The 26,158-nt window shown below is 43.8% G+C and overlaps 1 protein-coding gene across 2 annotated transcripts in view; it reads left to right on the top strand.

Annotated features, from left to right (window-relative positions):
• CDC7 (cell division cycle 7) overlaps positions 1-26,158 on the top strand; it is a 269,093-nt gene that overhangs the window by 178,422 nt on the left and 64,513 nt on the right. The window contains exons 6-9 of one of the 2 annotated variants that reach the window (XM_086953941.1): positions 4,127-4,376; positions 5,426-5,521; positions 20,118-20,296; positions 21,227-21,309. In XM_086953941.1, coding sequence (XP_086810067.1) covers positions 4,127-4,376; positions 5,426-5,521; positions 20,118-20,296; positions 21,227-21,309 — 608 coding nt within the window. The remainder of the gene's footprint in view (positions 1-4,126; positions 4,377-5,425; positions 5,522-20,117; positions 20,297-21,226; positions 21,310-26,158) is intronic. The other variant, XM_086953942.1, reaches the window with a different exon arrangement.

Here is a 26,158-nt window from a genome sequence, read left to right as displayed (position 1 = left end):
TGGCGAGCACAGGAAGACATTACATATAGTCAAGGCCATTGGAATTATGCGTTTGTGCGGCTGCAGCGATTTTCGAATAATTATAGATTTGATCCATTGGCTATATAATCCATCGTCTGCTGCACAATCTGCAGATTTTAACAAAAAAAATGTTGCTAGCTCAAAGTGTTCTGAACTTCTAAAAAAGCAGTGACGTGTTGCAATGTAATGAAGGCCCTTTTCAAAGCTGGACTTGTCACCTTTCTGATGCTTATTGCTATAGTTGGATATTAAACTGGTACGAATGAGGTGCAACCAATGTCCAATAGTGTTATCAAGTTTAGTGTGACACACAATTACACACCACACAATTCAACACCACCCAACAGAATTACACACCACATAATACCACTCAACGCGACATGATTCAACTCCACATAATTACTCTATTCAATACCACATAACTATACCTCACATAAAACCACTCTCACATAGCAACAATCTACATAGATGCACTCCAGACCATGCCACATAATTCCAATCGGCATTATCCCCCTCTACACCACGATTTCACGCCACACAATTCATCTCCACACATTTCAATGCCACACCACATAATTCAACTCAGCAACACAATTCCACAATGCAAAACGTACATCTAATCTACAACACAGAATTCCACATCATGCCACAAAAGTCAACAGAACTCCACATAGTTAAACTCCACTACTTACCACTCCACAACACACAATATAATTCCATACAAACCCACTCATGACACACAGTTCCCACCCACATAATTCAGTATACTCAATACCACATAATTTCTATCCACACAATTCCAATGCACACCATACCACATAATTCCACTACACACATCCACTCCACGCTACACTTTTCCACAACTATCACTTCCAGTCCAGCCGACATAATTCCACTACACACCACATACATACACCTCATAACCCAGACAATGTCATTTACAACGCCAATAGCTCTAACTCGAGCAAATGCGAGACCTATTGCATTTCCAATGATTGTTAGGTCTCGCCTGTCGATGCGCATGCGCATCGAGCAAGCGAGAGTATTGGGACTTATCCACTCTTTATCCACACTGCAAGGAATCGTGGCGATTCCTTGCAATGCCCGTGACTTTTACGCTCAATGCGCATGCGCATTGAGCTTAAAAGCGCGTGCACGTCCGTCTTGTTGTTTTACCCGCTCCGCCCCCTCCCCTTCCCGCCGTGTCGCATTTCTCCTCCCCCCTCCCCTCTCTTCCCTCCGTCTCGTTTGTTTATTTTACCCGCTCCGCCCCCTCCCCTTCCCGCCGTGTCGCATTTCTCCTCCCCCCTCCCCTTATCTGCTTTCCCTCCGTCTTTTTTTTTTTTACCCGCTCCGCCCCATCCCCCAGCTCAACTCGTAAATGCTGTTACATCATATTATGTGGGGTTTTTGTTGTTGTTTTTTTGTTAAAGTACCCATGTCACGTCCCTTACATTTGGTTAATAGTTTACTTTTGTATACTTCTAACGTGTATTGTTTATCGGGTAATGCCGTTAAAATATTTCAGAAGCCGCATTGTCATTCATCAACAAAATTGCTAATTGTGGTGCCTGGTTTTGCTCTTTACAAAATAGCTATCTCCCTGTACCTTAAACATGTATGTATAAAAATGGAATAGGATTATATGTTTCTGAAATGTAAGGTTAACGGCTAAAACACCGTTTGATGTACGCAAACGTGCATCGGCCCTTTAATATACCGTGCTTCAAAGTACGCTTTGTGATACAGAAATTCCAATACATATATGCAAGATTCAAGATTTGAATTGCGAGCTCTGACTCACATACCTTTGAGCCCAACAGATGACTATCCCTGGCACCGGAATAACATTTGAAATATCAGATTTTTCGATTGGCCAGGCTTATATTTTCAATTTTCTCAAGGCCTTCTGCAATCATGCAAAGAGTGGCTATAAATCCAGGACTGGCGGAAGGTGTGACAGGGCACGCGCAGTCCGTCTGACGTCACAGCGCAGTACCACATCTCCGTTCAGGCTCTGTCTCCTTCCGCACGGGGACTAGGTGTGAGCTCTTGTCTCGTCGGAGCACATACCTGCGGGCCGGCCCTGCCTCTGCACGCCTGCCTGCTTCCGTGCTTGCCTCTGCTAGAAAGCAGGCGTGGTGGACATCTGCAAACTGAAGGCCTCGGTGGCAGCAGGAAGAACTATCGCTTCCCCTCCCCCCTGCGCCGGGCGGGTGTGCTCATCCGACACCTCGGCGTGTCACACTGCCTCTAATCAGGGTTTGTTTATGTCTGCGGAGACGCTGAAAGCATCTCTCCTCCTGCAGGGCCCGGGCAGCAAAGCGCCTGGATTAGCAGGTTTATTATATTTTTTTGTTTTGATATAGCGCCGCGCCCTACTTATGCTTAACAAATGCTGCCGTTGTCACAGGTTACCTGCACGTGGACGGTAACTATACCGGTCAGCTCCATCTTATGTGACGGTGCCGCTCTCATAATAAATTATTCCAAACCCACATTTTTTCCACAAGGCGCTAAATCTTGTGTTTTCTGCCAGATACCAAAACACCAGTCTTTTGCACATTAGGTATAATAAATGAGTATCCGAAGTGCTCGTTTTATTATAGTTTGTAGGCTGAGTAGTGGAGCTAGTTAGTTGCTTATGAATCTGCAGCCAATAGCTAGCACAAGCAGTTGAGCTCCAGGTGTTGTAACCCCTGAGCTGTTTTAGCTCACTTTATTCGGAGCTGAAGCACTTTTTTATACGAATGAAGTAAAGTGCGAGTCGTTTTTATGTCCGGCCTAGGTCAGCGCATGCGGTGCATGTGCTCTCACTTGCGAGACGTACTGTTTATAATTAAGGGCCTGTCCACTACTACAACTGCCACTGCCATTGACTTACTTCCCCTTGTGCCTGCTGCTTCTCTCCCTCTCACCCACCCAGTGCTTAATTTCTTTAAAAAAAAACCACCAGGGCCCTCGTAAGGATACCTCCCTCATTTTGCTTTTCCCATATCTCCCTCCTCTGTTATAACTGCTCCCTCACCTCCATCGTGTTTCTTTTTCCCATCCAGGTGTTGCTTCTCCCACCCTCCTTCCCTGCACCTCCCTCGGGTTGCCCTAGCTGGTGGAAAATTGCCTCAAAGCGCTATGATGCAGTCAGCACTGGCCATGTAATAGCGCTTTTTCCTTGACTTTAAGCCATGTATAAAGTGACAGGATCAGACCTACCAGACCTGTTTTCTTCCTCTGGCTTCTAACATTGCCTTGTTTATCTCGAATTGCATCCCCCTCAACTCACAGCCCCGAACAGAAGAGTTTGTGAACATCGCTGATGTTATGTGATTTTTTAGAGCGTGGGATAGATTAGTTGATTGTAACACTTGCTGCTGGGGTGAGTAACCTGCAGGGCACAGGTTCAACCACGTCAGAATTCACGTTTCCGCGTAGCAGGTACAATGTGACCCTCACCCACCCTCAACCCCTCACCCTCACTCACCCTCAACCCCTCACCCTCACTCACCCTCAACCCCTCACCCTCACTCACCCTCAACCCCTCACCCTCACTCACCCTCAACCACTCACCCTCAACCACTCACCCTCACTCACCCTCACCCTCAACCCCTCACTCACCCTCACCCACCCTCACCCTCACTCACCCTCAACCCCTCACCCTCACACAGTGCAATAGGTCTCGGAGCATTTGAGTTAGAGCTTTTAGAAATGTTTATGGCTTTTTTTTTTTTTAATTCTTTAGCATTGGCTACAGGAAACAAAAATGCTAAAGATTTACAAAAAAACCCATAAACAATTCTAAAAGCACTAACTCTAATGCTGCGAGACCTATTGCATTTCCAATGCTTGTTTTTAATTGGCTTTCAGGATAGCTCCGCCCCTTGCTTTAAGTGTTGGACCCTACTCTAATGGGGGACCTGTTAGCCCTCCCAAAAAGTTAGATTCTTGATGCGACCCTTTTTGGATACAGAAAATTCAAACTACCATATTGTTGTGTTGTAGTCTCTTGACTAACCCGTCACTCAAATGAACGAAAGTTGTTTCTGTTGAAATTTACGTAATTTGTTTAAAACTGCATTGTGAGTAATCCGAATATAATCTGTTTCAGATATGCCCTGGTGGATTTCGGTTTGGCTCAAGGAACTCCTGATACGAAAATCGAGCTTCTTAAAGTCGTGAAGTCTGAAGGCCAGCAGGGAAGTTGCTCGCTGAAGAGAACTCACACAATAACAGGAAACGGTGTTTCCCCCAACGTCACGGCACCAAGACAACTAGCGCAGCCGTCAACAACAAAACCATCCATTAGCAAGGCTTTGGCACCTTCTCCGGCGCTGATTAAAGAAGGAAAAGATGCAAAGGTCTTGAAGTTTTATTATTTTATTTTCCGCTAAACGTCTCGGTTTGCTGTGAACGATTAAGGCCACCAGGGGGCAATAGAATGCTGAAAGTGTGGTTTTTAGGAATATTTGTGGGTCGATGCCAAATGGTCGTACTGTCGTTTTTTTTATAATGATAATTTCATTATGAAATCCATAAGCTTTCACGCTTTAAACATTTTTAAACCTATGGGCTGCGCGCATATTTTGAAGGCATTGCTGTTTCCTAACTTGATAATTTACATTACTAAGAAATCATGAACATCTATTTTCATACAAAAGTGTATTCTTATCGCAAGTTCCTATAAGTATAATTAACAGACGGGATCAATAATTATGTAAAGACGACCTTCCACAAAAGGGTAACTTTTACAGTGCTTCCTTCTAAATGTTCATATGTAACAGCAGCCGCATCTACGTACGTTGGTGTTCGCTGTGCTCTGGAGAAAACGGGTCCTAGTTACCAGAAGTGTGTTTTCTGTAATTGCAGTTAAACAAATGCAATTGTCCCGTTTCCAAGAGTTGCAGGCCACTCTCTGGGAGACTTCCATATTGGAATAATGTTTTCCAGGAATTTAATTAGCTCCAGAACGTGCCTTGTAAATGTCTGCCTTCCCCCTCACTATGTTTTAAATATGATCTTTTAATCTATTATAAGATCGTATTTCTGCCAGAGATGGCTAGTTATGTGTATATATATATATATATATATATATATTGTGCCCGAGTGAAATAATATTCTAATCAATTGATGGCCTAGCAAGGAAGGATCCAATAGATGTGTTTATAGAAAACCTGGATGTTGTTGAGGTCGAGATGCTTGGGGACCTGGCTATGCACTCCCTTCATGTGCGTGTTTATAGCTTTGTCTAGACGATGTTCACTTCATGCACACAGGGATTTGGGTTTTCACCAATAACTTGCATGCATCTGTTTTTATTTTACTTTGCAATAGCCCGTCAAGAAATAGCAGAGTGCAACACTCCCGATGTATACAATTAATAATTTGGATTATTTTGTTGGTACTGTAGGAGGGGTTTGTGAACCTTTCTGCACCGCGTTCCGTCTTTGGAGAAAGAAATTTCAATGTTGGCAGCCCAGCTCCCCTGGACAGCACCACTGTGCGTGTAAGTGAAACCTAGAAGTTGAGCAGGTCTTTTTTTTTTTTTTTTACTTGGGCAGCGTTACTTTGGTTTTGCAGGTTTCACCTTTTAGTTTTCTATTTGTAGTAGTACGTGCGGCAAGCACAGGGAGGAGGGCTCATGGGAGAGTCCTGCAGTGCAGAGACCTGTAATAGAACTTCATTTTCTGTGGGGGGGTTTTTAGGCCTCAATATAGACTGCTTTAGCTGTTTAGCAAAACCTTATGTTGGCACATTACACTACACCACACCACACGTGCATACAGTAAGAGGCTTTTGGTCAGCCCCCTTCAGCCATTGGCTTGTTTCCGACAGCCCCCTTCAGGCATTGGCTCTATCGGTTTTCATTCATGTTTTGGGTCCGCCCATGGCCTGAAAATGCATTGTTTTTTACCTGCCACAATTTAAATGCACTTGTATAAACATCATTTCACCATTCAGACCGTAAGCTCACAGGGCGAGTAGGGCCACAACAGTGTGTTATTATCTCTGCCTCCTTCATAGCACTGCCTTTGCCACTACTGCTGTCTCTTGCTTGATGTGCACACATATAGACATGCTAGACTTTAGAAAATGGACAGCACCCTTCGAGTTTATATATACAGTTTACAAAAAAATGTCTCAGTATTTGTTAAGTCACATATAGCATTGTCATGGTCGTTTTCCCAATGAATATATAGACAAGAGACTTTGAATCTTCAATTTTCTTTCCTTTATTCAGTTTTTCATTTTTCCTTAAAATAGTCCCTTATAGCCAAAGAGCCAACGCGTTTCGTCCGTCACCGGACTTCTTCAGGGCTGAATATAACGTGTAATTTTCAAATATATAGATGCTGCATGTTTAAAACGTCCAACAGATTCATAGAGATATCTAAGGAGATCCTTTCTTATTAAGGAATATTGGATAATTCAAATTGAGGTCATGGAAAGATGTAACAACGTTTTTAGTCAGGCCAAGGTGAGCCCAAACACACCGCAACGAGCGAAGCAACCGGTCCTCGTCAGAGGCCATGCGCTCTTTTATCTGAGCTGCTACCTTTTTGCCACCCTTCTGATTCTGATACAGTGCTTCCACCTTCCGAAGGGGCTCATGAGCTTCATCAGTTATTTGGCACAGGCTTTGATGATAACAGGGGTTATGATGCCAGGAATGAAATGACCCGACTTTACCAAGAGGACATCTAGTATGAAGACCTCCTGGATGTAAGTATTCTTGAACACCTCCTAAGACACTGGACTAGGCCCACCCCCATCCTCCCCAATGGCCTGCCACCAAAAACGGGGCTTCCTCTGCTATATTCTTGTGAAGGAAGGCGGAGGTGCTTGATATCTAGCTTCCTACCCAGGAAGTTAAAGCAATTGTCTTAATATAGATGTTGCAACCTGGTGGACGAGTTCTGAGCCCCTGCTTCCATTCAAAGAGGCTATTACTGATATGCTTTTAAATACCTGTGCCGAAGCCTGCTTAGGCCCACCTGTGACTCACCAGGCGTCCTCTCCCTGCTCACAACTCCCGGCCTTTTTCACGCAGCACCCAACTTCTGAGAGCCTTGTGGTGCAGGCTTTGGCTAGCAGAGTAAATCTGAACTCGTTTCCCAGCACTCCCACTGACGGGGACTGAAAATATGGATACATTTGGTAAGCAGGTTTTTTCCTCTACAAGTCTGGTTCTTCGCTGGGTAAATTCCAGCTGCCTCTTGTGCCGATACTCTCATGCCTTGTGGTACTTATTTGCCATAGTATTGCCTTTAGTCCAGGAAAAAGTGCGGGATATATTTTCCTAGGCCAAACAGGATGGTCTCAATGCAGTTTACTTGCTTTTCAGGAGGCACCCAGGTACATTTTACGGACATGCCATTTGATGACTTCCACATTTTAGGGATATGACCGATTCAACCCTGTAGTGTTTCAAAGTTGATAGATACACAGGATGCACCTGGGGTGTGTGTGCTCCTACCGGCCAGCCACCTCCGCACTTTTTCCACGTCTGTGTGTGTTAGGGGATTTTAATACCACCAGCAACCCCAACCAGTTCAGCACTCTCCCCAGCCTTAGCATGACAGCGGCTGTGGTGGCCTCAGTGAAGAGCAACGAGGACAGTGTGCACCGTAGTTTTCTGTGCACCCAGCTGCTGCACCCGAAGTCTCTTCAGCGTACCTTTTGATGGTGCACAGCCACCATGTCCGAGGATTAAACATTTACTGCCGAGGTGACAGGCAGTGACTTCAGACAAGCGAGTCATGGAATTGTTTCCTGGGGTCCCACCTTACCATTTTTGAACATACCTTCCATCATCCACAGACAGGCTGAAGGAGGGGCATCTGTTAGGAAGTGCAGGTTCTGTCAGCCAAGGGAGCCATACACAGGGTACTTTGCCAGAAGTTGGTTGTCGAGCCATACACAGGGTACTTTGCCAGAAGTTGGTTGTCGTGGTTATTCCCGCTTCTTCCTGGTGCTGAATAAGGATGCGGGTCCTACTTTCCATTTGAGATTTTCTTCCCTCAATGCCTTTCTGCGGAAAGACATGTTCAAAGTGTTCACCCTGGCCCAGGTCTGTTTGCCCTTGAACATTGAGACTGAATGGTAGCGCTGGACCTGCAGGATTCATATTTCCACATCCCTTTCCTGCAGGCCCACAGGCATTACCTGTGGTTCACGGTGGGTCACAAGCATCTTGAGTTCACTATGCTCCCTTTTGGCTGTACCAGCGCCTCTCAGGTGTGCAAGAAAGTGATGATGGTGATTGCAGCACATCTTCAGATGTCTGGGGTCCCAGTCTTCCCCAACCTCAATGATTTGTCCTTTTTGTGGTTTCCAGACCTGCCCTCTTTCTTTACATCACCTACAGTGATGCATTTTCTTAAGGGTTTGCAGTATATGTCCCCCTTCTCCTTTTATCATGCCCCAATGGGATCTGAACTTGGTTCTTACAATCCACAGGTGTGTCCCCTTGAGAGCCTCTCCACAGCTGTCCTCTTCGTCTGCTCTCGCTCAAAACAATATTTCTCGTAGCCATACATCAGCGTGATGGTTAAATGAGCTACAAGCCCTCTCCGTCAACGCACCTTAAATCACCTTCTATCTAGATAAGCTGGTTCTACAGACTCGAGCCTCCTTCCTTCCGAAAGTAGTGACTTCATTTCGTGTTGGGCAGAACATTACCCTTCTGGCATTCTTTGCTTCATCTCACCCCTCTAATAAGGAGGAGAGACTCTTTCAATTAGATACGAAAAAGGCCCGTAGTTTTTATTTTGATCATACTAGAGAACACCGGGTGAACGATTAACTCTATTGGATTCATAGAGCAAAGAAAAGCAAGACTGTACATAAGAGGACCATCCATCTCTGAATCGTTCTCTGCAATAAGATTGACTATGCACCGGCTTAAAAGCATGCCCCAGATGGCTTTTGGGCTCACTCTACCAGAGCCAAGGCTGGTACAACTGCGTTGGCACGTGGAGTGCCTGTCCTATAGACTTGCCAGGCAAGTGACTTGGGCGTCCCTCCACATGTTCACAAACCACTTTGGCCATGACAAAGAGGTCCGTTGAGGAGGGCACTCGGCCCGCTCAGTCCTGCAGGACTTCTTGGCTTCAGTTTCTTGGAGGGACTGCTTTGGTATCTACTTAAAAGGTGAGTAATCTGCAGTTAAGTTTCTATCGGAACAAGCCTTGGCATAGCCAGTAGGTCTCGCTTTTGGGACCTTATAAATATTTAGTTATGCAGCACAATATCCTTGGTGCAACAACATTAACTGTTGCATGGTTCAACTCTTATAAGGTCCTAAAAGCGAGACCTATTGGCTATGCCAATGCTTGTTGTCAGTGTGTTGTGCTGCTGACACGTGATGGTGGTGAGACTTATTAGCAAGGTTTTGTAGCCATGCTGTACAGCGGTCCAGATGCTTTGCAGTGTGGCTTTTGTTAAAAGTGCATGCTGGATGCATCGTGGTCTTTTTAAAACAAATTATAGTAGCCAGGCTGCACAACACCCATCCTGCTATGCAGCAAAGCAAAGCTGCATATCATTGCCAAAGTTGTCAATGCCATGCTGTACAGCAGGAACTAAAGTCAATGACAGAGCCAATAGTCTCAAAGGCGAAACCTATTGGCTTTGCTAATAATGCTTATATATAGTTAATTTCCTCAAACATTTTGGAGGAGCTTTATAAAAAGGAAACAATTAAATAGCCATGATTAGAATGCAGCGCATTCAGAAATACATTCCATGCTTCACAACAGAGCAGTCAAATATCATAAGCATCTAACGATGGGGCACTGTTCAGATGGGTATAGAAAAGCAAGATTGTTCTGAACGAAAAAGAATCCAGTCAAGCACATACTTTAATACAAATGATCTCGAATGCAAACTGAAACCCTCAGGTTCTAGTTCAAGATATCAGTTTCTATTGTGCCGTCCGATGTACAGTTCGGAATGAGTTCTATCTACTCTTAAAGTGGTAATAGATGCCGCGACTCAGTTGAATAAGAGTTGGCCCAGCCACACGCTTTTAACAGGCAATCATGATTGTTTAAGTAACCTGCATAAGCCGTGAGTTAGAGCTACCAATCCGGAAGCGGTGGCGTGGCAGTGAGCAAATAATAGAACTCGACACCAGGCTGTAACGTAACGGGACAATGCTGCAGACAGAGAAAAAAAAACAAGTGAACACAAATCTATAACCAAAAAAACAAGCCCGCGAGTGGTGCGTGCGAGCAGCCCACCTCTTACCTTCTTTCATTTAGTTGCTTCCCTGTGAAATGGATCCAACAAGCATTGGTGAAATAGCAGTTTCAATTGTGCCGTCTGATGTAAAGTTCGGAATTAGTTCTTTCTACTCTTAGTGGTAATAGATGCCGCGACTCAGTTGAATAAGAGTTCTGCTAGCCACTCGATTTTAACAGGCAATCATCATTTCTTCAGTAACCCGCACAAGCCGTGAGCCAGAGCTACCAATCAGGAAGTGGTGGTTTGGCAGTGAGCAGATAATAGAACTCGACACCAGGCTGCAACATGACGGGACAACTCTGCAGCCATAGAAAAAAAAACAAGTAATCACAAATCACTAACCAAAAGGGAGTCTGGAATGCAGCCTGTCCTTGCTGCTGTTGTTTAAACAAGACGTGCGACCGAGTGGTGCGGGCACGCACAAGGTTTAAAAGCAGACATGGCAGGAGACACAAGAGTTGCAGCAGAGTGGTGCTCGAGCGCGTGGGTCAAAAGCAGACATGGTAGGAGCCACAAGACGTGCGGCCGAGTGGTGCACTTAACGACCCGTGAAAGACAGATGGCGGCTGCGCGCATGCACGCTCGCATGAACGCAATCGCTAGGCCAGCCAAAGTGTGGCGTAGCACTTTGAAAACTCACCTACTAAATGTCTCGTAGACAGCGCATGCGCTGGCTTAGCGAGACCTAACAACAAGTTACTCACCTTCATTACTGTTAGAGACTCTGTCTAACTGCAGATTCGCTCCGGCTTTCCCATCCTTCCTGTTCTGTGAACAGGACTCTTCTCATTTAGAAAAAGTCTCAATTAGTGATCTGCACACCGGTGACTATCAGTCTGAAGTTTGCATTTTGTGTCTGCAGGCGGGGACTATTCAGAAAGCAACTGATGTCAGCACGCAGGGGCGGTGCCTCTGTAGGGCTACGCTTGTCACTTCCAGGGCAACATGGGGCGTGGAGTCATGTGGCTTCAGCTGTCGGTGTGCATGGGTATGGCTCAAAATTTTCTTTATCCAGTATAAGACCTGGAAAGGTTTCAAAAGGTGAGGAATCTGTGGTAAGGTAGAGTCTCTACCAGAAAGAGAATTACTGAAAGTAAGTTAATTGTTTGTCAGAGTTCCGCCCTGCCCTCTGCACTCAAACTTCCCTTTTATCACTCTTTGAACTGGAAATGGCCACTAGGCCACTTCGTGGCTTTAGTATTATTAGATCTGTGTGCCGCCTTCGACACATTAAATCATTATATTTTGTATTAATTCTTTATTCAGTTTATATCAAACAGATAACATGTAGAATTATCCATACAATTTTTCAAACAATGAGAAATACAGGATGTCTTTTCTTACCTGTCCAAGAACATTCAGACATCAAATCAATTAAGCAAAAAATTCCCAACTCTTTCTCTCTCCTCCCTTCCCATTTAGCCAAAAAGTGCTTTCATTGTATGCTAAGCATTTCAATGATGCATTTAATCAACAAGTATAATAATAGAGGTGATGAGGAAATATATCGGTAAAACTGAAATAATTTTCCTCATTGTTTTGATCTAAAACCTGAAATGGTATCGTGTTGGGCGATTGTCTGTTTTTCTTCTAGGGCCAACAGGATTGTATGCCATTTAGCTGTAGGTAGTAGGTTATGATGATTCCTGTTTCGAAGGGCTATCAATGTGGCCAACTTTGCCTTCGTCCATTTAATTACACCGTTTAACAGCTTTGTTCTATCAGGGGCTTTACATAACTTGCATACCATTGCCAAGTTTGCTATAGGGGCGATATGCGTCAAATCTATAAACCTCCACCTCTTCCTAGTGGCCTTCGTTCTCTTAATTCGCCCCAATAAACATTGTTTATGTTCTCAAGGAATTTTCACATCCGAAATAAACATTGTGTATGTTCTCAAGGAATTTTCACATCAGCTGCCACCTTAATCATGCAAAAAGAACAATTGATGGACAGAAGGCTTAACAATGTCATACATTCACCACAGTAAACAGATCTGGGCATAAATCCATGTTTTTTTTTGCTCACCATGCCATTCCAGTCTGGACCCAGCCATATGCAGACCAGTCTTGACCCTCTGCCTAATGGGAACAGTCCAGCCCGAACCCCTAGGCCTGGTCCTCCCTGAACTGGAAACAAGCATCCTAGGACCAGTTTCGGGCTTTCAGCCCTCATCAGCCAGGATAGCCTGACTCCAGTAGCATGGAGAGCATGGGACCCACGTCTGAGCATACCCGTCCCACTCAGGGTGACATGCAAAAAGGACAATTGATGGCCACCTTAATCAAGAGCAAAACATATTTCAAATACTCTTGAATAGACCAGGTCAGTCATAATCATATTTTTTATATCTTTTTATTGATTTTGACAGGACATCATGTTTTTTAATTTTTAGGATCCTGCAGAAAATCCATACTTACTTCCCCAGCCATACTCTATCTCTGGATGTACAATTATCAATCTTAAGTAGGTTAGACTATTGTAATGTTTTATTGTTGGGATCCCCAGAATATCTCTTGAAATGTCTCTATCGGATCCAAACCGCACCAGCCAGTTTATTATACCCTCACCCAGGCCCGGCCCGTGCAGGGCGTTATACCGGGGCGGTGACGTCAGGCGGGGGAGGGGCAGGGTGGGGGGTTTTAAAATGCGGAATATGGACCATTACAGGTAAGTAACGAAAAGAAAAAAAACGAATTTCGTTGCCTACGCTGCAGCACATTTGGAAATGCAGTGCGGGCAACGAAACTCGTTTTATTCATTTTTATTTGTTACTTACCTGTAATGGTCCATATCCCGCATTTTAAACCCCCCCACCCTGCCCCGCCTGACGTCACCGCCCCGGTATAACGCCCTGCACGGGCCGGGCCTGCCCTCACCCCCTTACACCTCAGCAATAGAAGCCTTTGATATGCTCTACTGGCTACCTTAAAAAAATGGTTAAAATCATTGTTCATGGTTCAGAGGGCTATCTATCAAGGCAGGCCTCTTTATCTAGAAGGCAAGTTTGTACATTTCTGCTCGAGTAGATACCTGCTCATGGCCAACACCAAAGTTCAAAAGAGTAAGGATGGGTAGCAGACTTTTTTCTTTCAAACTGCCCACCTCTGGAACAGCATCACACTCGCTCTAAGTGTGATAGATATTCAGCTTTGTTTTAGGAATCTCATTAAAACTTGGCTTTATAATCAGTAACATTAGACCCCAGCAGACAGTTTTGGTATAATTTAAAGCCTTTAGCACTAGCTTCAGGACACCTGTCGGGTAACAGTGTACTCTATATATGTAATAATTATAATAATTGAGGGACTCACAAAATATAACATTTCTTCATATGGCCGTTGGGGCATGTTCTTAATAGCCTCCTATAATATCCCATTATCTAATCCTAGTTGGTTCCATCACTAAGTCAATGTCTAGAGGGTATGCACTTGACTTTGCCCAGTTGTTCCTATGACCTGAAACTCTGGCAGGCTACTGGGGGGGAGGGAGTGTACCACTGGATCAACTCCTGTTTGCCCGTCTCTAAGGAACAGGAGGTTGTTGTCTGCATCAAGAGAAGTTTACTGCACACTTTCCCTTAGTGGTATTCCCCAGTCTCTGCAATTTGTCCTAATTATTTCAACGAATAGCTCTAAAACAATTGCAAAGTGCATTGGAGCAAGAGGGCAGTCGTGTCCTGTCCCACAATATATTTGATAGGAGTTCAAAATCAACCTGTCAGTTTCTGTTTTATCTAATTGGTCTGGGCTTCTCCTATATGCATTCATCTCAGAACTGCTATGAGGAACCTCCAACTCGGAGTATCAAATGCTTTCTGTATATCTATGGCCAACAGTTTGGTCTCCGTCCTAATGTCTCCTTGAGCACCTTTCAGAATTCTAAAAAGTCCCTTAATGTATAGGGAGATATTTCTAGCTGGAATAAACCCACTCTGGTCTACATGAATGAGGTCTTGGAGGTATGAATAGAGCCTTGTGGTCAAAAGTTTGTTCAAACATTTATAATCCATGTTTAGCATGGACAGAAGCCGATAAGAGGCCCTATCCAGATGATCGTTATGGGGTTTGTGTAAAGAGCCTACCCAATGGCAACACTGTCTCATGATAAGAAGCCAGTAAATTAGCATAAACATAATAAAATTGTGCTTCAAAATCCATCTGTCCCTGGAGTCTTGCTCGTGGCAAATAGTTGTATAGCTTCCTTAATTTCAGCCTCTTATTATAGGGTCTCCTAGTCACCAAGGCCTCATCAGGAACCCACTTTAACGTAATTGTCTAAATAGCCTTCTACTGCCTCGTTGCTAGTTGAGATCTCAGCTGCTCCAATTTTGTAGAACTTTTCTCCTCTTCTGATTGGAGGTTTTATTTGACTTTAGGTGTATTGATGGTTAGAGACTTTAACTGTTATAGTTTGGAATCCAGTTTTGTCAATTCAATTTCCAGCATCATTTGTATGCCTACTATTTGGCGCCTATGTAGATGCCCCTAACCACAGTTTTAAGTGAATCTCGCTCCATTTAAGTGCTAGAGGCATTATCCAGGATTTCTTGAAAGTATACATGCATGGTTTCTTTTAGAGTTTTTCTAAGGGCTATCAGCTTTAGCATAGAACACAGGAGCTTCAACATATGTACATGGCTTGAAGGTCAGGCACAATCTATACTCATCCAGGCATTCTGATCTGATAAGTCCACCTTAAGTACTCAAAATGGGTGACCAGTCTGATGGTCTCTCGTGTTCCCAAGAACCTATCTAACCTTACATGTTAGTCATGCGCTGGGAATTAAAATGAGACACCTCTCTCCTCTCAGTGACCCTGCTGCCATACATCATAAAGGCCCCAGTCCATCAACCATTTCTGGAGCCCAGGTGCCACTTTCGATGGGGGTGATCCAGAAAACCGGGGATATAATCTACCCAGTGCTATATTTAAAACGCAGTTTGTATCATCCCCTAAGATGATGGGGGCATTCACCCAATTCCTTAGTTTGTTGAGCTCAGATATTTTTCTTATTAAAAAAAGGTGTCTGAGCCCTCCTCCACTTTAAGTAAGAGTGCGTTTTATAATGCTTTGCTAGGGACCCCATACCGCTAATGTTCTAGGTCAAAACTGTATATTCATATAGAAAAACTATGATCCTTAGTAAACTTCAGTTTCTCTGTTCCATCTTTAAGGTGGTGTCATATGCTGATGAAAGTCTGCGTCTCTCTTGAGAGGGGGGCATATGTGATCTACTGTCCTCTTACATCCTACCTCTCAGTGGTTTTTGGATCCAAGTGTAAACTAAATCAAACCTATAAATCCAAACTCCCCAACACCAGGAGCAAAAATGTCCTGCCCTCGAACCAGCAAACACCAGCCTTCATCTCAAGAGCATTTTGCCCACCCACTGGAAAAGAGGGCCACTAAAACACAGCAGGTAAAATGTTTACTACTCCAGCTGGCACATCCCATCCCCTTTATAAACATTTTAAATATTCATCAATGAGTTCGTTATCCTGTACAAATTAAAATAATTAGTCTCCACTCATTGCAGACTCACTTCCTCCTCCACCCCGCCTTTCATCAGATTTGAATCTCCCATTCAATCACCTAGAGATCAGACATCGCAACTCCTCTTCTATGAGTGATTCTAGGTAGATCGCTATCTTCGTTGGTGGTGTGCTCGGACCTGTGTTCTTAAATAACCTTATACCTTATATCTTATTTAACGACACAGGTCTCCTAATCCAGAACCTAGTTTTGCCCGCCCATCCACGTTTTTAACCTTAATACAGGTTGGCCCACAATAAATATTTTGTTTGGGTTTCAACCGTGTATTTTTTTAATTCTGCACTCACTTATTTTGCACATTTTTTTGAGTTAAATCACTGTTACACTCACCACCAACCCGCTCCGCTGTAAATCAGGCGTTGTAGCACGCTGGGGGGGGATTCGGCCACCCCAGCGGGGACCCAATGATGAAGCATGTCACCAACTAGTGGTGAGTGAGGGTCCTTTTAACAAAGAGGTTTACTTGTCCTTTCCAGTTGTGTGTAATCACACTAGCTCACTGGATTGCTACCTCCTGGTTGTTAGGATTGGAATTTTCCAATCTTGCAGTTACCTCAACCCGGTAGGGGCCTCTGTAAAGCCTGACACACTTATATTTTATTTTTGTTACATGTATTTTACTTTTCACTGAGTCACTCCTTAGTTGTTTAAAATATACTTGTTGGGGTACAGGAGTGTTTACTCGCGCCCTATCTCCCTTGTTGATATAGTTGGTTTTTATTACTTATCAATGCCTCAATTAAAATTATTCATTTATCGCAATAAATTAATAAATTGCCTTGGAATTAATTTTTTGATGTTGCTTTTTGCTATATTGATGCATTCATTGATTCAGAGAAGATTTTTATACTCTTGAATGTTTATTTAACAATTAAGCACCGACTAATTGTGGCATTGATAAGTAATAGTCTATGGACCGTTGTTTTCTAAAAACATTATTGCCAGCCTAAAGTAAAGCAACATATTTGATCCAAACTTATGAGGATAGGATATATGTTTCTAGAGTGCTCGATTGCCATGGCGTCTTGCCGCTAGTGTATGAAGAAAGGGAATATGACCTGTAGTTACGGAAAGGACTATATGGTAGTGAACAGCCATGTTTTCAAGTCCTTCCTGAAGAGCTGCCGGTTAGGTTGAAATTTCATAGCCATAGGCATTTTGTTCCAAAGCTTTGCGGCACAGTGCGATATAGTTCTACCACCCCATCTTCCTTCTCTGATCTTAGTAGTTGTAATAAGACCCAAGTTGGCAGATCTAAATGCACGCGGGGGGATGCATGGTGGAAAAATTCTTTGGATAGTCTCCGCACCTCCACCATGAAGTGCTTTGTGCACCAGGCATAAGGCCTTGAATTCCACCCGCTGTTGGATAGGAAGCCAGTGCAGTGACTTGATTCCTGCCAAGGTAGATTGCCCTTTAGGAATGTTTAGAAGTAGTCTTGCTGCAGCATTCTGTAGAGACTGTAGTTTTCTCAGCTGGAGCTTGTCAGTGCTATGATATTGAAATTGGTACAGGGCTTTTCTTAGTGCCTACATATAATGCTATAATGCAGTTGTTTCTTCCTGCTGCTACCTTACAGTTCACAACATTCGAAATCTCGTCTACGCTTGCAGTAAGTCTGATAGTCACAAAGCTTCTTCCCAAGTATCTAGATTAGTTTTGACCAGTTAGACCAATAGTATTCATACTGGGTCAAGTTATAAATTTCGAAGGTCAGTGATCGTTCAATTTTGTCCATCCTCACAACTGGATTTCAGTAACCTAATTCCTCATTCATCTCAATTGTTTGTACAAAATTTGCTGTAAAAGCCTCATATTCATCAATCACATTATCCACAGAATGAAAAAATCTCCTCCACAATAAGATAAATTGTGCTGTGGAAGAAACATGCAATTGTGCTCCCATTGCTGGAAAAAAAACGTGCGGACCCTTCAACGTTGTCCAACTACAGACCTGTCTCCTTACTACCTTTCCTGGCCAAGGTCTTAGAGAAAATCATCAACAGACACCTCACTGAATGCCTCAACGACAAACTCCTTGACAACACTTAATCTGGTTCCAAACCCAACTACAGCATAGAAACTGACCTCATCACTGCCACATATGACCTCTGCATGACTCTGGACAGAGGAGACACGGCGGCCCACCCCATCCTCATCCAACACCCACATGACCTTGGAATCCAAGGTCAAGCACTCTGATGGGTCTTCTTCTCGACTGGAAGAACCCAGTCAGTTAGCCTGGCACTGGATGCCAGTGTCCTCATCTGCAGAGTTCTTCAAGAATCCTCCCTGAGCCTTATCTTTTTCAACTCAATCATGATCCCTCCAGCCAGCATCATCTGCTCTCACAGTATCAATGGACTCTCCTTCGCCAATGACACGCAACTCATTCTCTCACGGAAAAGATGCTGATCAAATTCTATGCCTGCATGACCAAAGTCGACGACTGGATAAAGATCCCTTGTCTAAAGTGTAACACCAACAAGACCGAAATCAGGATCTTCGGGAAGAGCACATCACGGTGGACTCCACATGGTGGCCAACAGTCGTATGACTTCGGGAACACCCTCTACGCTCAACAAAAAACTAATCCGAAGGCTGCAGACAATTCAGAACTCAGCTGCCAGAATCGCACTCAACCGCCCGTGCTACACTCACACCACACCACACCACACCACACCTGAAGGGTCTCCACTGGCTCCCCATTTACAAACGATAACAATTCAAACGGTGTAAAGAATGATCAGTAAATTCATAATCGGTTATTTGCAGATCTTTTATAAACTGAAGTTATTTATTGCAACCGCATCATCCATTTTAGAAGGCTGTGATGCTTCCTTGTCAAACTTGTTGGATGCTCAGTATAATATAGACAACTTGTCTCTGCTTTACATACAAGGTTCAACCATACTGTTCAGTCTTATGTTGCACTGGAAACGAAAATCCCACGATTCATTCTTGAACATCTTACCAAAGGGGATATAAATGCTAAATAACAGTGTACAGGTTTCCGGTTCATCTTGGGCACATCATAGTCTAAACCTGACCTGACCTGTATTGGCAAGCTGGGTGTAAAACTTTGCTATACCTTGAAATATTGGCAGAAAGGCGAACAGCAAGTCCCCCACTAGCATGTCCCCCTTGAGTGGACTTCTGTAGGATTAGCAATACCAACATAGCCATCGAACACAGAGTTGCAACCCCAAGTTGCTTGTTGATAAATTATTGCTGCATTCCGAAATGATAAAAATCTAGCTACTCTGAATTCCACTAGATTACAAGGAAACCTTGATTAAACAGATGACCATAAACCTCCCTGATAACTGTTTGCGTTCAAGGCTTCCGAACTATGGCCATTTGTGACCAGTATCCCCTTGTCTATCAGGATGCGTACTATTTTTGCGTCGCTCCATTTGAGTCACTCAGCTGTCTGAGCCTGTACTGATTATAATTAATAAAGCTTCATTTAAGATCTAAAGAAGTAGGTGCCATACCCATAGGACGGTTGAGATGACCTGGAATAAATGTATGTTTACCAAAATATTCCCTTTCCTTCCAATGGGTAAGTTTCTCCCAGTCCACTTTGGTGAGTACCGTTCACCTTTCCATTTAATAATGAATAATTCCCTTCGCCTCCAACCCTCTCATGCCTATTTGAGGATGCAGTTTGGACACGTTTCCTCCTTCCAGCTTCATTCTGTTGCTTCTCTCAGCTGAGGGTGGTGTCAGTCTTGGATAAACTCTTGAGCCAATTTTAGCAACTCCCTTCCTGCGGGGCTTGCCTCTTGTACGTCTCGTTTCTCCACCCACTGAAGGATGGGGATCCGATCAGCTTTTCCTGCTACATCAGAAATAACCTTACTTTACAAGGCCTATTTGAGTACCAGACGGGCACCAGTCAGCTGTTGGTACCTTTGCTTGAGCAGTGGCGTCCATCTGCACCGTGTGACGCCACCACGTGCTAGTGAGGGATATATTGACTGCTGTTAGCTTCGGCAGGATTGCAAAGGCTCTGCAGTCAATTGATAGTGGAGAGAAACATACTAAATACTAGCAGGGCGATGAAACATTAAGGCGCAGTAAAGGGAAGACGGATGGCTTGTGCAGTGGCCACGAAAATCATTGCGCCGAAGTAGGTTAAGTGGAGGCGCCCAAGCTAAGAGTACACCGTGCTCAAGTTTGAGGTTGATGTCGAATGTTTAAAACTTAACTTTTGTGTTATTTTTTTAAAATGAAATGCCAATTTTGATATCTGAAATATTTATCTCATTCATAAACATCCCTCTTTTTTGCAGCCCATTAAGCAGCCCAGGCTAATGGATGTATCGTCGAGAAAGTTGGCAGCGAGAAAGAAGGTGGTACCTGCAAAAGCCGTGAGCAGCGTCGCAGAGAGGAAATCTGCCAGCACTTGCCCGGCTAATCTCACGTGCGACTGTTATGCAACAGACCGAGTGTGCAGCGTTTGCCTTTCAAGGTAATGTGCTGTGATGCTATAAACCCAGCACCGAACAGCCAGAGCGAATAGAGAACTGTCGTAAAAATACCGGGCGGCTTGTGTTTGTGGAAGGACGCTGCAAAGCGTGATGCTAATGCTGAACTGAGAACATGGTTTTATTCTACAAGCCCAGAGGCTAAAGAGCAGTCACTGTTCACCCGTTTATTTTATTTTGCTCACATAAACTGCAATATATCTATATTGAGGAGAGTACGCTCTGAGGGGTGGGCACGCAATGCGGATCTCATTAATATGTTTCTGCTCCATGTTAATTCTGTTCCCATTACCGGTAGAGATCACACAGCTACCAACCCACCCATCTCTGGATCGCGCCTGCATAGTTTTTACATCTAGCATGGCCAGCAAAAAACGTCCCAGAACAGGAATATGCTTTTATTTAAATGTTATAATTTGTGGAAAAAAAGCCGGAGCCCCTTGTTTCATTTAATGTGTCTACAATTCTTGCGGACAAAGTTTGTCTTCACTTGAATCTACTTTTAGCAATACACAGTCCATAGACTGCCATCTAACGCCTAGAGCTTTTCAGACCGGACTATGAAGACTCCTCCTTTTAAATGTATGGTTTCTCTTCCAACACCCTCCTTGCCACAAACGGGGATTTGCACTTTTAATGCTAAAGCCTCGTGTATGTTTTTTTTCCCAAGAAACCTGTTTAAATGTAATATAGCGGGCTGGTAAGGCATATTTTAATTGCGAGGTTCCGAGTGTGATCAATGCCCGGTACAATATTTTAGTATTTGGCCCTCCGTTCTCACACGTAAGATTTCACCTTGTAAAATGTAAGATTTTCCGCGCCTCTGCGTGTACACGTTTGCAAGAACCTTGATTTTAGCTGTGCTCCCTCGAGGTAGACCCATATTAACTTACATTGTTTTTATTTTTTTGCAGACGTCAGCAAGTTGCAGCCAGAGCAGGCACGCCTGGGTTCCGAGCACCAGAAGTCCTAACGAAGTGCCCTGATCAGACTACAGGTTTGTACACTAAATGAAAACAAGCCATCCAGTATTTCCATAAATCTTCAAGGAGACCATACAGTACATTTTAATAACCAAAAGAAAACAAGCCCTGTCAAAGCCAACAGGTCTTGCCTATTTGTGCTTTGGTTGCTCGAAGCACCGCAGTGAAAAATGCAATTCCCCAACCTAATGCAAGAACTCATGAATCAATGGGTGTAGTAAAGGGTGTCGGCGTCCCAACACATTGTATGCATAACTGTGCCTACTAAAGGTCATCAACGGTGCCTTACTATATTGCCTGTACCAGTTGGCCTTGTAAGGAGCATTAGTGGGCCCAGACCGTGCATGCGGTAATGACACTACACACAGAGTGCATGAAGACTGAGCTTCGTAACCAGCATCAGTGGTTCTATAGAGGGTGTCGATGAAGTGACCTGTAAGAAGGGCTACAGTGGGACCACACGCCAAGCACCAACAGGCCCCCTGAGGTGCAACAGTTAGCCTAGTGCGGGCCATTCATGATTGGCCTAGAGCTAGCGTCAGTGGCCCCACTGAGTGCTTACATATGTGTGCTCGGTAATGAACGCCAGGGCCCCATGGAGTACATGCTTCATGGGAACCTTTAACATGCTTTAATGATCCCAGAGTGCACTCTTCCGTGGGTCTAGTGGTCCAATGGAGTGCCTATCAAGGAGCCTTGCAAAGGGCTGCAGTGGGCACCCGGGGGTCTTGCATCAGTGACATTTCACTGTGCATACATAAGGAAAGGATCATCAGTAAAAAAAAGTAATCCGCATGAAGCACCAGTTCTTCATGCACTTGGGCCCTCGGCTAAGCCTTCTGCACTAAATTAACTCGACGGTTTTATTTTTAAGAGGGCAAACTGTTAATTAGTCTTGGAGCTCCACACACCCGCACATTTAATAGACCGACTAACCTGAGAAGAAAGTTGTCTGTCTTATGCTGTTGGGTTCAGACATCTGCTCTCTTGCTGCAGAGCTGGAAAGGGGATTGGAAATAGGGCTGCAATGTCATTTCACCAACTCCTCTCTGTGTGGACTCATGGCCACTGCTCCTGGGTTAGCAGGCAAAAAGTGTGCACAGCAGCAGACACAACACAAGAAGGTGAAGGCACATCAGTGTTGATGGGTAGGGATGGTACAAGATGAAAGTGCACTCCAGTCCGTGGCAGCACAGCAGTCCTAGATCAGCTTGCTTCTAAACCATCCCCAACCTACCTGCTAGCTCCTGTGTTGGGAGGGTCACTAACAAATTAACTAAAGTTCTATATACACAAAGAGAAGCACTACTCAAAGTAAGAAAATACTACCTGCTAAGTTATGAGCAAAGAGAAAAGAAAGTGGAGTTTCGAATGTGTAGCCTCCTAAGAGTATTTACTTAGACTGATTTAGTTGTTTAATGTCATAAGTTTTGTAGTTTATTTCCCATGGTTTCTGGTATATGTGTGGTTCAACGTTCTGTTTAGCTGCGATCATATGTAAAGGAAAAGCCAGGAGCATAATCATCTGTGTATGCCTTTAAATTTTACTTTCCCAGACCTGAAAACTACCCCAAACCCCCTTCCCCTGATTCCCCCCCGCCTCTCAAACCATACAAACGAATCCCCTCCAAAACATGGCCCCCGTCCAGCCCTACTTACCTCACTGCGTTGCGTCCTCTCCCGATCCTTCTGGTTCCACCAGCCAGCAACTAGACCGCGCACTGTCTTAACCACCCATATGCATGGTTAAGGCAAGCATGGTAGTGCTTGCAAAGTTGGAACATGCATGGCTCTGCCCGTGTTGTTCCAACTGTTTCTCTATAGTACACTTTTTATTTAATTGATTAATGCACCCAGTACTCCCACAATGAGGCAATGTGGACCTGTGACTTATGCGTGCAAGTTGTATTAGTTTTGTTTACAGGCTTTACATGTTACTTTAGCTTGGTAGTTTTGGATAGACTCCATGAGTCTAGAGAGTATACACAATGTGTTCTTTTAGTTTTTTTTTGCCTCACAGGTTTAACAATGACTTACAATACTGGTTCTAATTTTCTGTCTAGCAGCTTAGACACTTACCTTTCATCTGTAAGCTAGATGTTCATTCATGTCCCCATAAGTTCTTCTAAAAGTGCAACATGTTATGGTCCGCAGCATAACCCTCTCGCTAGTAATTTATTTTATCGCTGGGATTTGCATTTTAGGAATGTAGGTTGGTTGTAGTGATTCTTTGCAAATGGGTGTCGGAAGCTGGCTCTTTATATAGTATTCTAAAAAGAGGTATACTGTGCAACAAGTCCAGGTATCCCTTATAGGTGGACAGGGGCTTGCGCTAGCAATCCCAAGTTGCTCTTCTGGTGGGTAGTGTGGGAGAGCAGCTTAGGCTGATCAGAGAGTAATGTTAGAAATCTGCAATACACAATCAATAAATGAAGCACACGACTCAATAAGCAGATCCACACCAATTTATACAAATAACACATATCTTTATATATATTTAGGCACCAAAATCATTACGATCAGAGAAGTACGTTTCGAAAAAAATATTTGCAGGTTTGAAAAATCAACTCGTAGTACAATTTCTGACACAGTAATGTTATCCTATGGAGGAAAGACATACACTGCATACAGGTACATCACAGACACTTACGGGACCAATCTCCTGAACTTAACGTGAATATAGGACAATGTCCAAGGCAATGGCAGTCTGCATGAGTTTAGTGAGGGGTCCTGAAGGGTGGCATTCTGCATGTTTCAGCCCTTAGGGTCTCTTTAGTACCTCAGGCCCTAGGTACCAGGGGTACCATTTAGCAGGGACTCACAGAGGGTGCTAAAGGTATTGCCAATTGAAGTACAATTGCACAGTTTTTTGGGATAGTGACCTGCACTGGGGACCTGGTTAGCAGGAACCCAGTTCACTTCCAGTCAAAATCACATTGAATACCAGACAAAAAGTGGGAGTGATCATGTCATAAAGTGGCACTTTCCTACAATGGGGTCTATTATGGTTTCAAAATTCTTGATTTCATGAATAGGATTACATTTTGATTCTTTTGCTTTTTAGGTCTGTCGTCAGCCAAGACCTTTTTGATTTTACTAAAAGTATAGTAATATATAAAAATTATATGTATAATGTACTTACTTAAAGGGGCTATCAGCCACCTCTCTTCATCCATTGGTCTATTGTTATGTCATTCACATTTTGCTTCCACCCCTTACAGCATACAGCATACAGCCTGGGATAATGGGTCAATCTACTTCAGCCACTGGTTAACTTAACTGTGAGCAGGCCTCACAAAAAGCCGGTCTATTGACTTAAATAATCTATTTAACCTAACTGTAATACTCTTGACGCACAAACTGATTAAAATATTTGCCCAATAAGACATAATTTGTAATTTACTGAGCCGCCATTTTCTTCATTATCCGATATAGAGATCACATTCAAATATACAAGTTTAGCATGTCTGCTATACCAAACGCTTTTCTCTTTTATTTAATCAACTAAACTTTTGTTACATATGTAATACAACTCTTGCCAAATTTAGGGTTCACCTGATCCTTGAATAGCCTCTTAGTTCATTATCAGCATTGTCATCAGAGCATGGAACAGGAAGGTTTCTCCAAATTATGTTTAAAAACTATCACTTTTAATAAATATATAACTAAAGCATGAAGTGGTAGCACACTGTCATTTGCAGGCAGCAAATTTTTCATTGAAAAGGCCACAAAAGTTCCCACTGACTTGCGGTTTTACTGATAAAACTATGCAGTGTACAAACAGTAATGTTTGGAAGTCTGGTTTCTGCAAACATTTTAAATCCTTGTTTACATCACACTTCTGAATTTTAAAAAATGTGCTTTCGTAATTCCCGATATATTTTAAAATATGTTTACTATTCATTTACAAGCTATTCTGTCATTTGACCTCTGTCCTTGAACACCTGATCCTTTCCAGCTCAAGTTCACTTGCCAGAACGGACCAGTAGGTCCTAAAAATAGCTCAACCTGATAAAATCTGATGCGCCAAAGCGTTTGGGCAAGTAGATTTTCCGAGGCCTGCTCTGAATGAGTGCATTTCTTTCTTCCACACTGAGCACAGCCACACACAAGGTAGTTCCCTACAGTGCCAGTGTTTTTATTTTTACTTTAATGTTGCGTCTGTGTGAGGTGAAAGGAGGCCACGTTCTACCAGATGGAAGCACAGGCCACATTTCAGCTTTATCAGATCCTTTGTCTTTCTAATGCTGGTATAAATTCATTTTGAAATATCTATGTTCGAGGCATGTGGGCTGCTGAATTCATATCTGTGCATAGATCGCCACCTAGTGTTGGGTCCGGATGATTGCACATTGTTGTCCTGGAAGAGTCTTCGAAGTATCACGAGATAGGTGGCTCCTCCCCTGGACTACAATGCGCATGGGCATCGCCTCCATCCCCAGATTGTTTTTTTCCGCCATTGGGTTCGGATGTGTTTCGGTTCCCTCTGTCGGAACCGATAGTTGTTCAACTTCTAATCGAGACCAAAAGGTCTCTAGGCTGGGCGTCGGTATAGTTGCGTACGAGTTTCTTTTCTGACTCTCAGCTCCAATCTCTTGCTGCCCTTCCACGTGCTTTCGGCGCGGACGGGCCTACACTTTTGCTATGGAGTGAACTCCGTTTAAGAAGTGCCCGGTGTGCAACTCCAAATATTCACACCTCGACGTGCACCCTGTGTGCAATACATGCTTGTCACCGGATCACCACGAAGACAGCTGCATGGCGTGTTCGAAATTCCTGTGCAAGAAGACTTTGAAGATTCGTCGGGCCCATAGGCTCCAGGCTAAGTTATCGACTGCGGCGCCCCCACCAGACGACATATTC

The sequence above is a fragment of the Lissotriton vulgaris genome, chromosome 1_1 (assembly GCF_964263255.1).
Source record: "Lissotriton vulgaris chromosome 1_1, aLisVul1.2, whole genome shotgun sequence".
Lineage (NCBI taxonomy): Eukaryota > Metazoa > Chordata > Amphibia > Caudata > Salamandridae > Lissotriton > Lissotriton vulgaris.
Note: the sequence above shows the minus strand (reverse complement) of the source record. Positions and strands in the feature narration are given on the sequence as shown.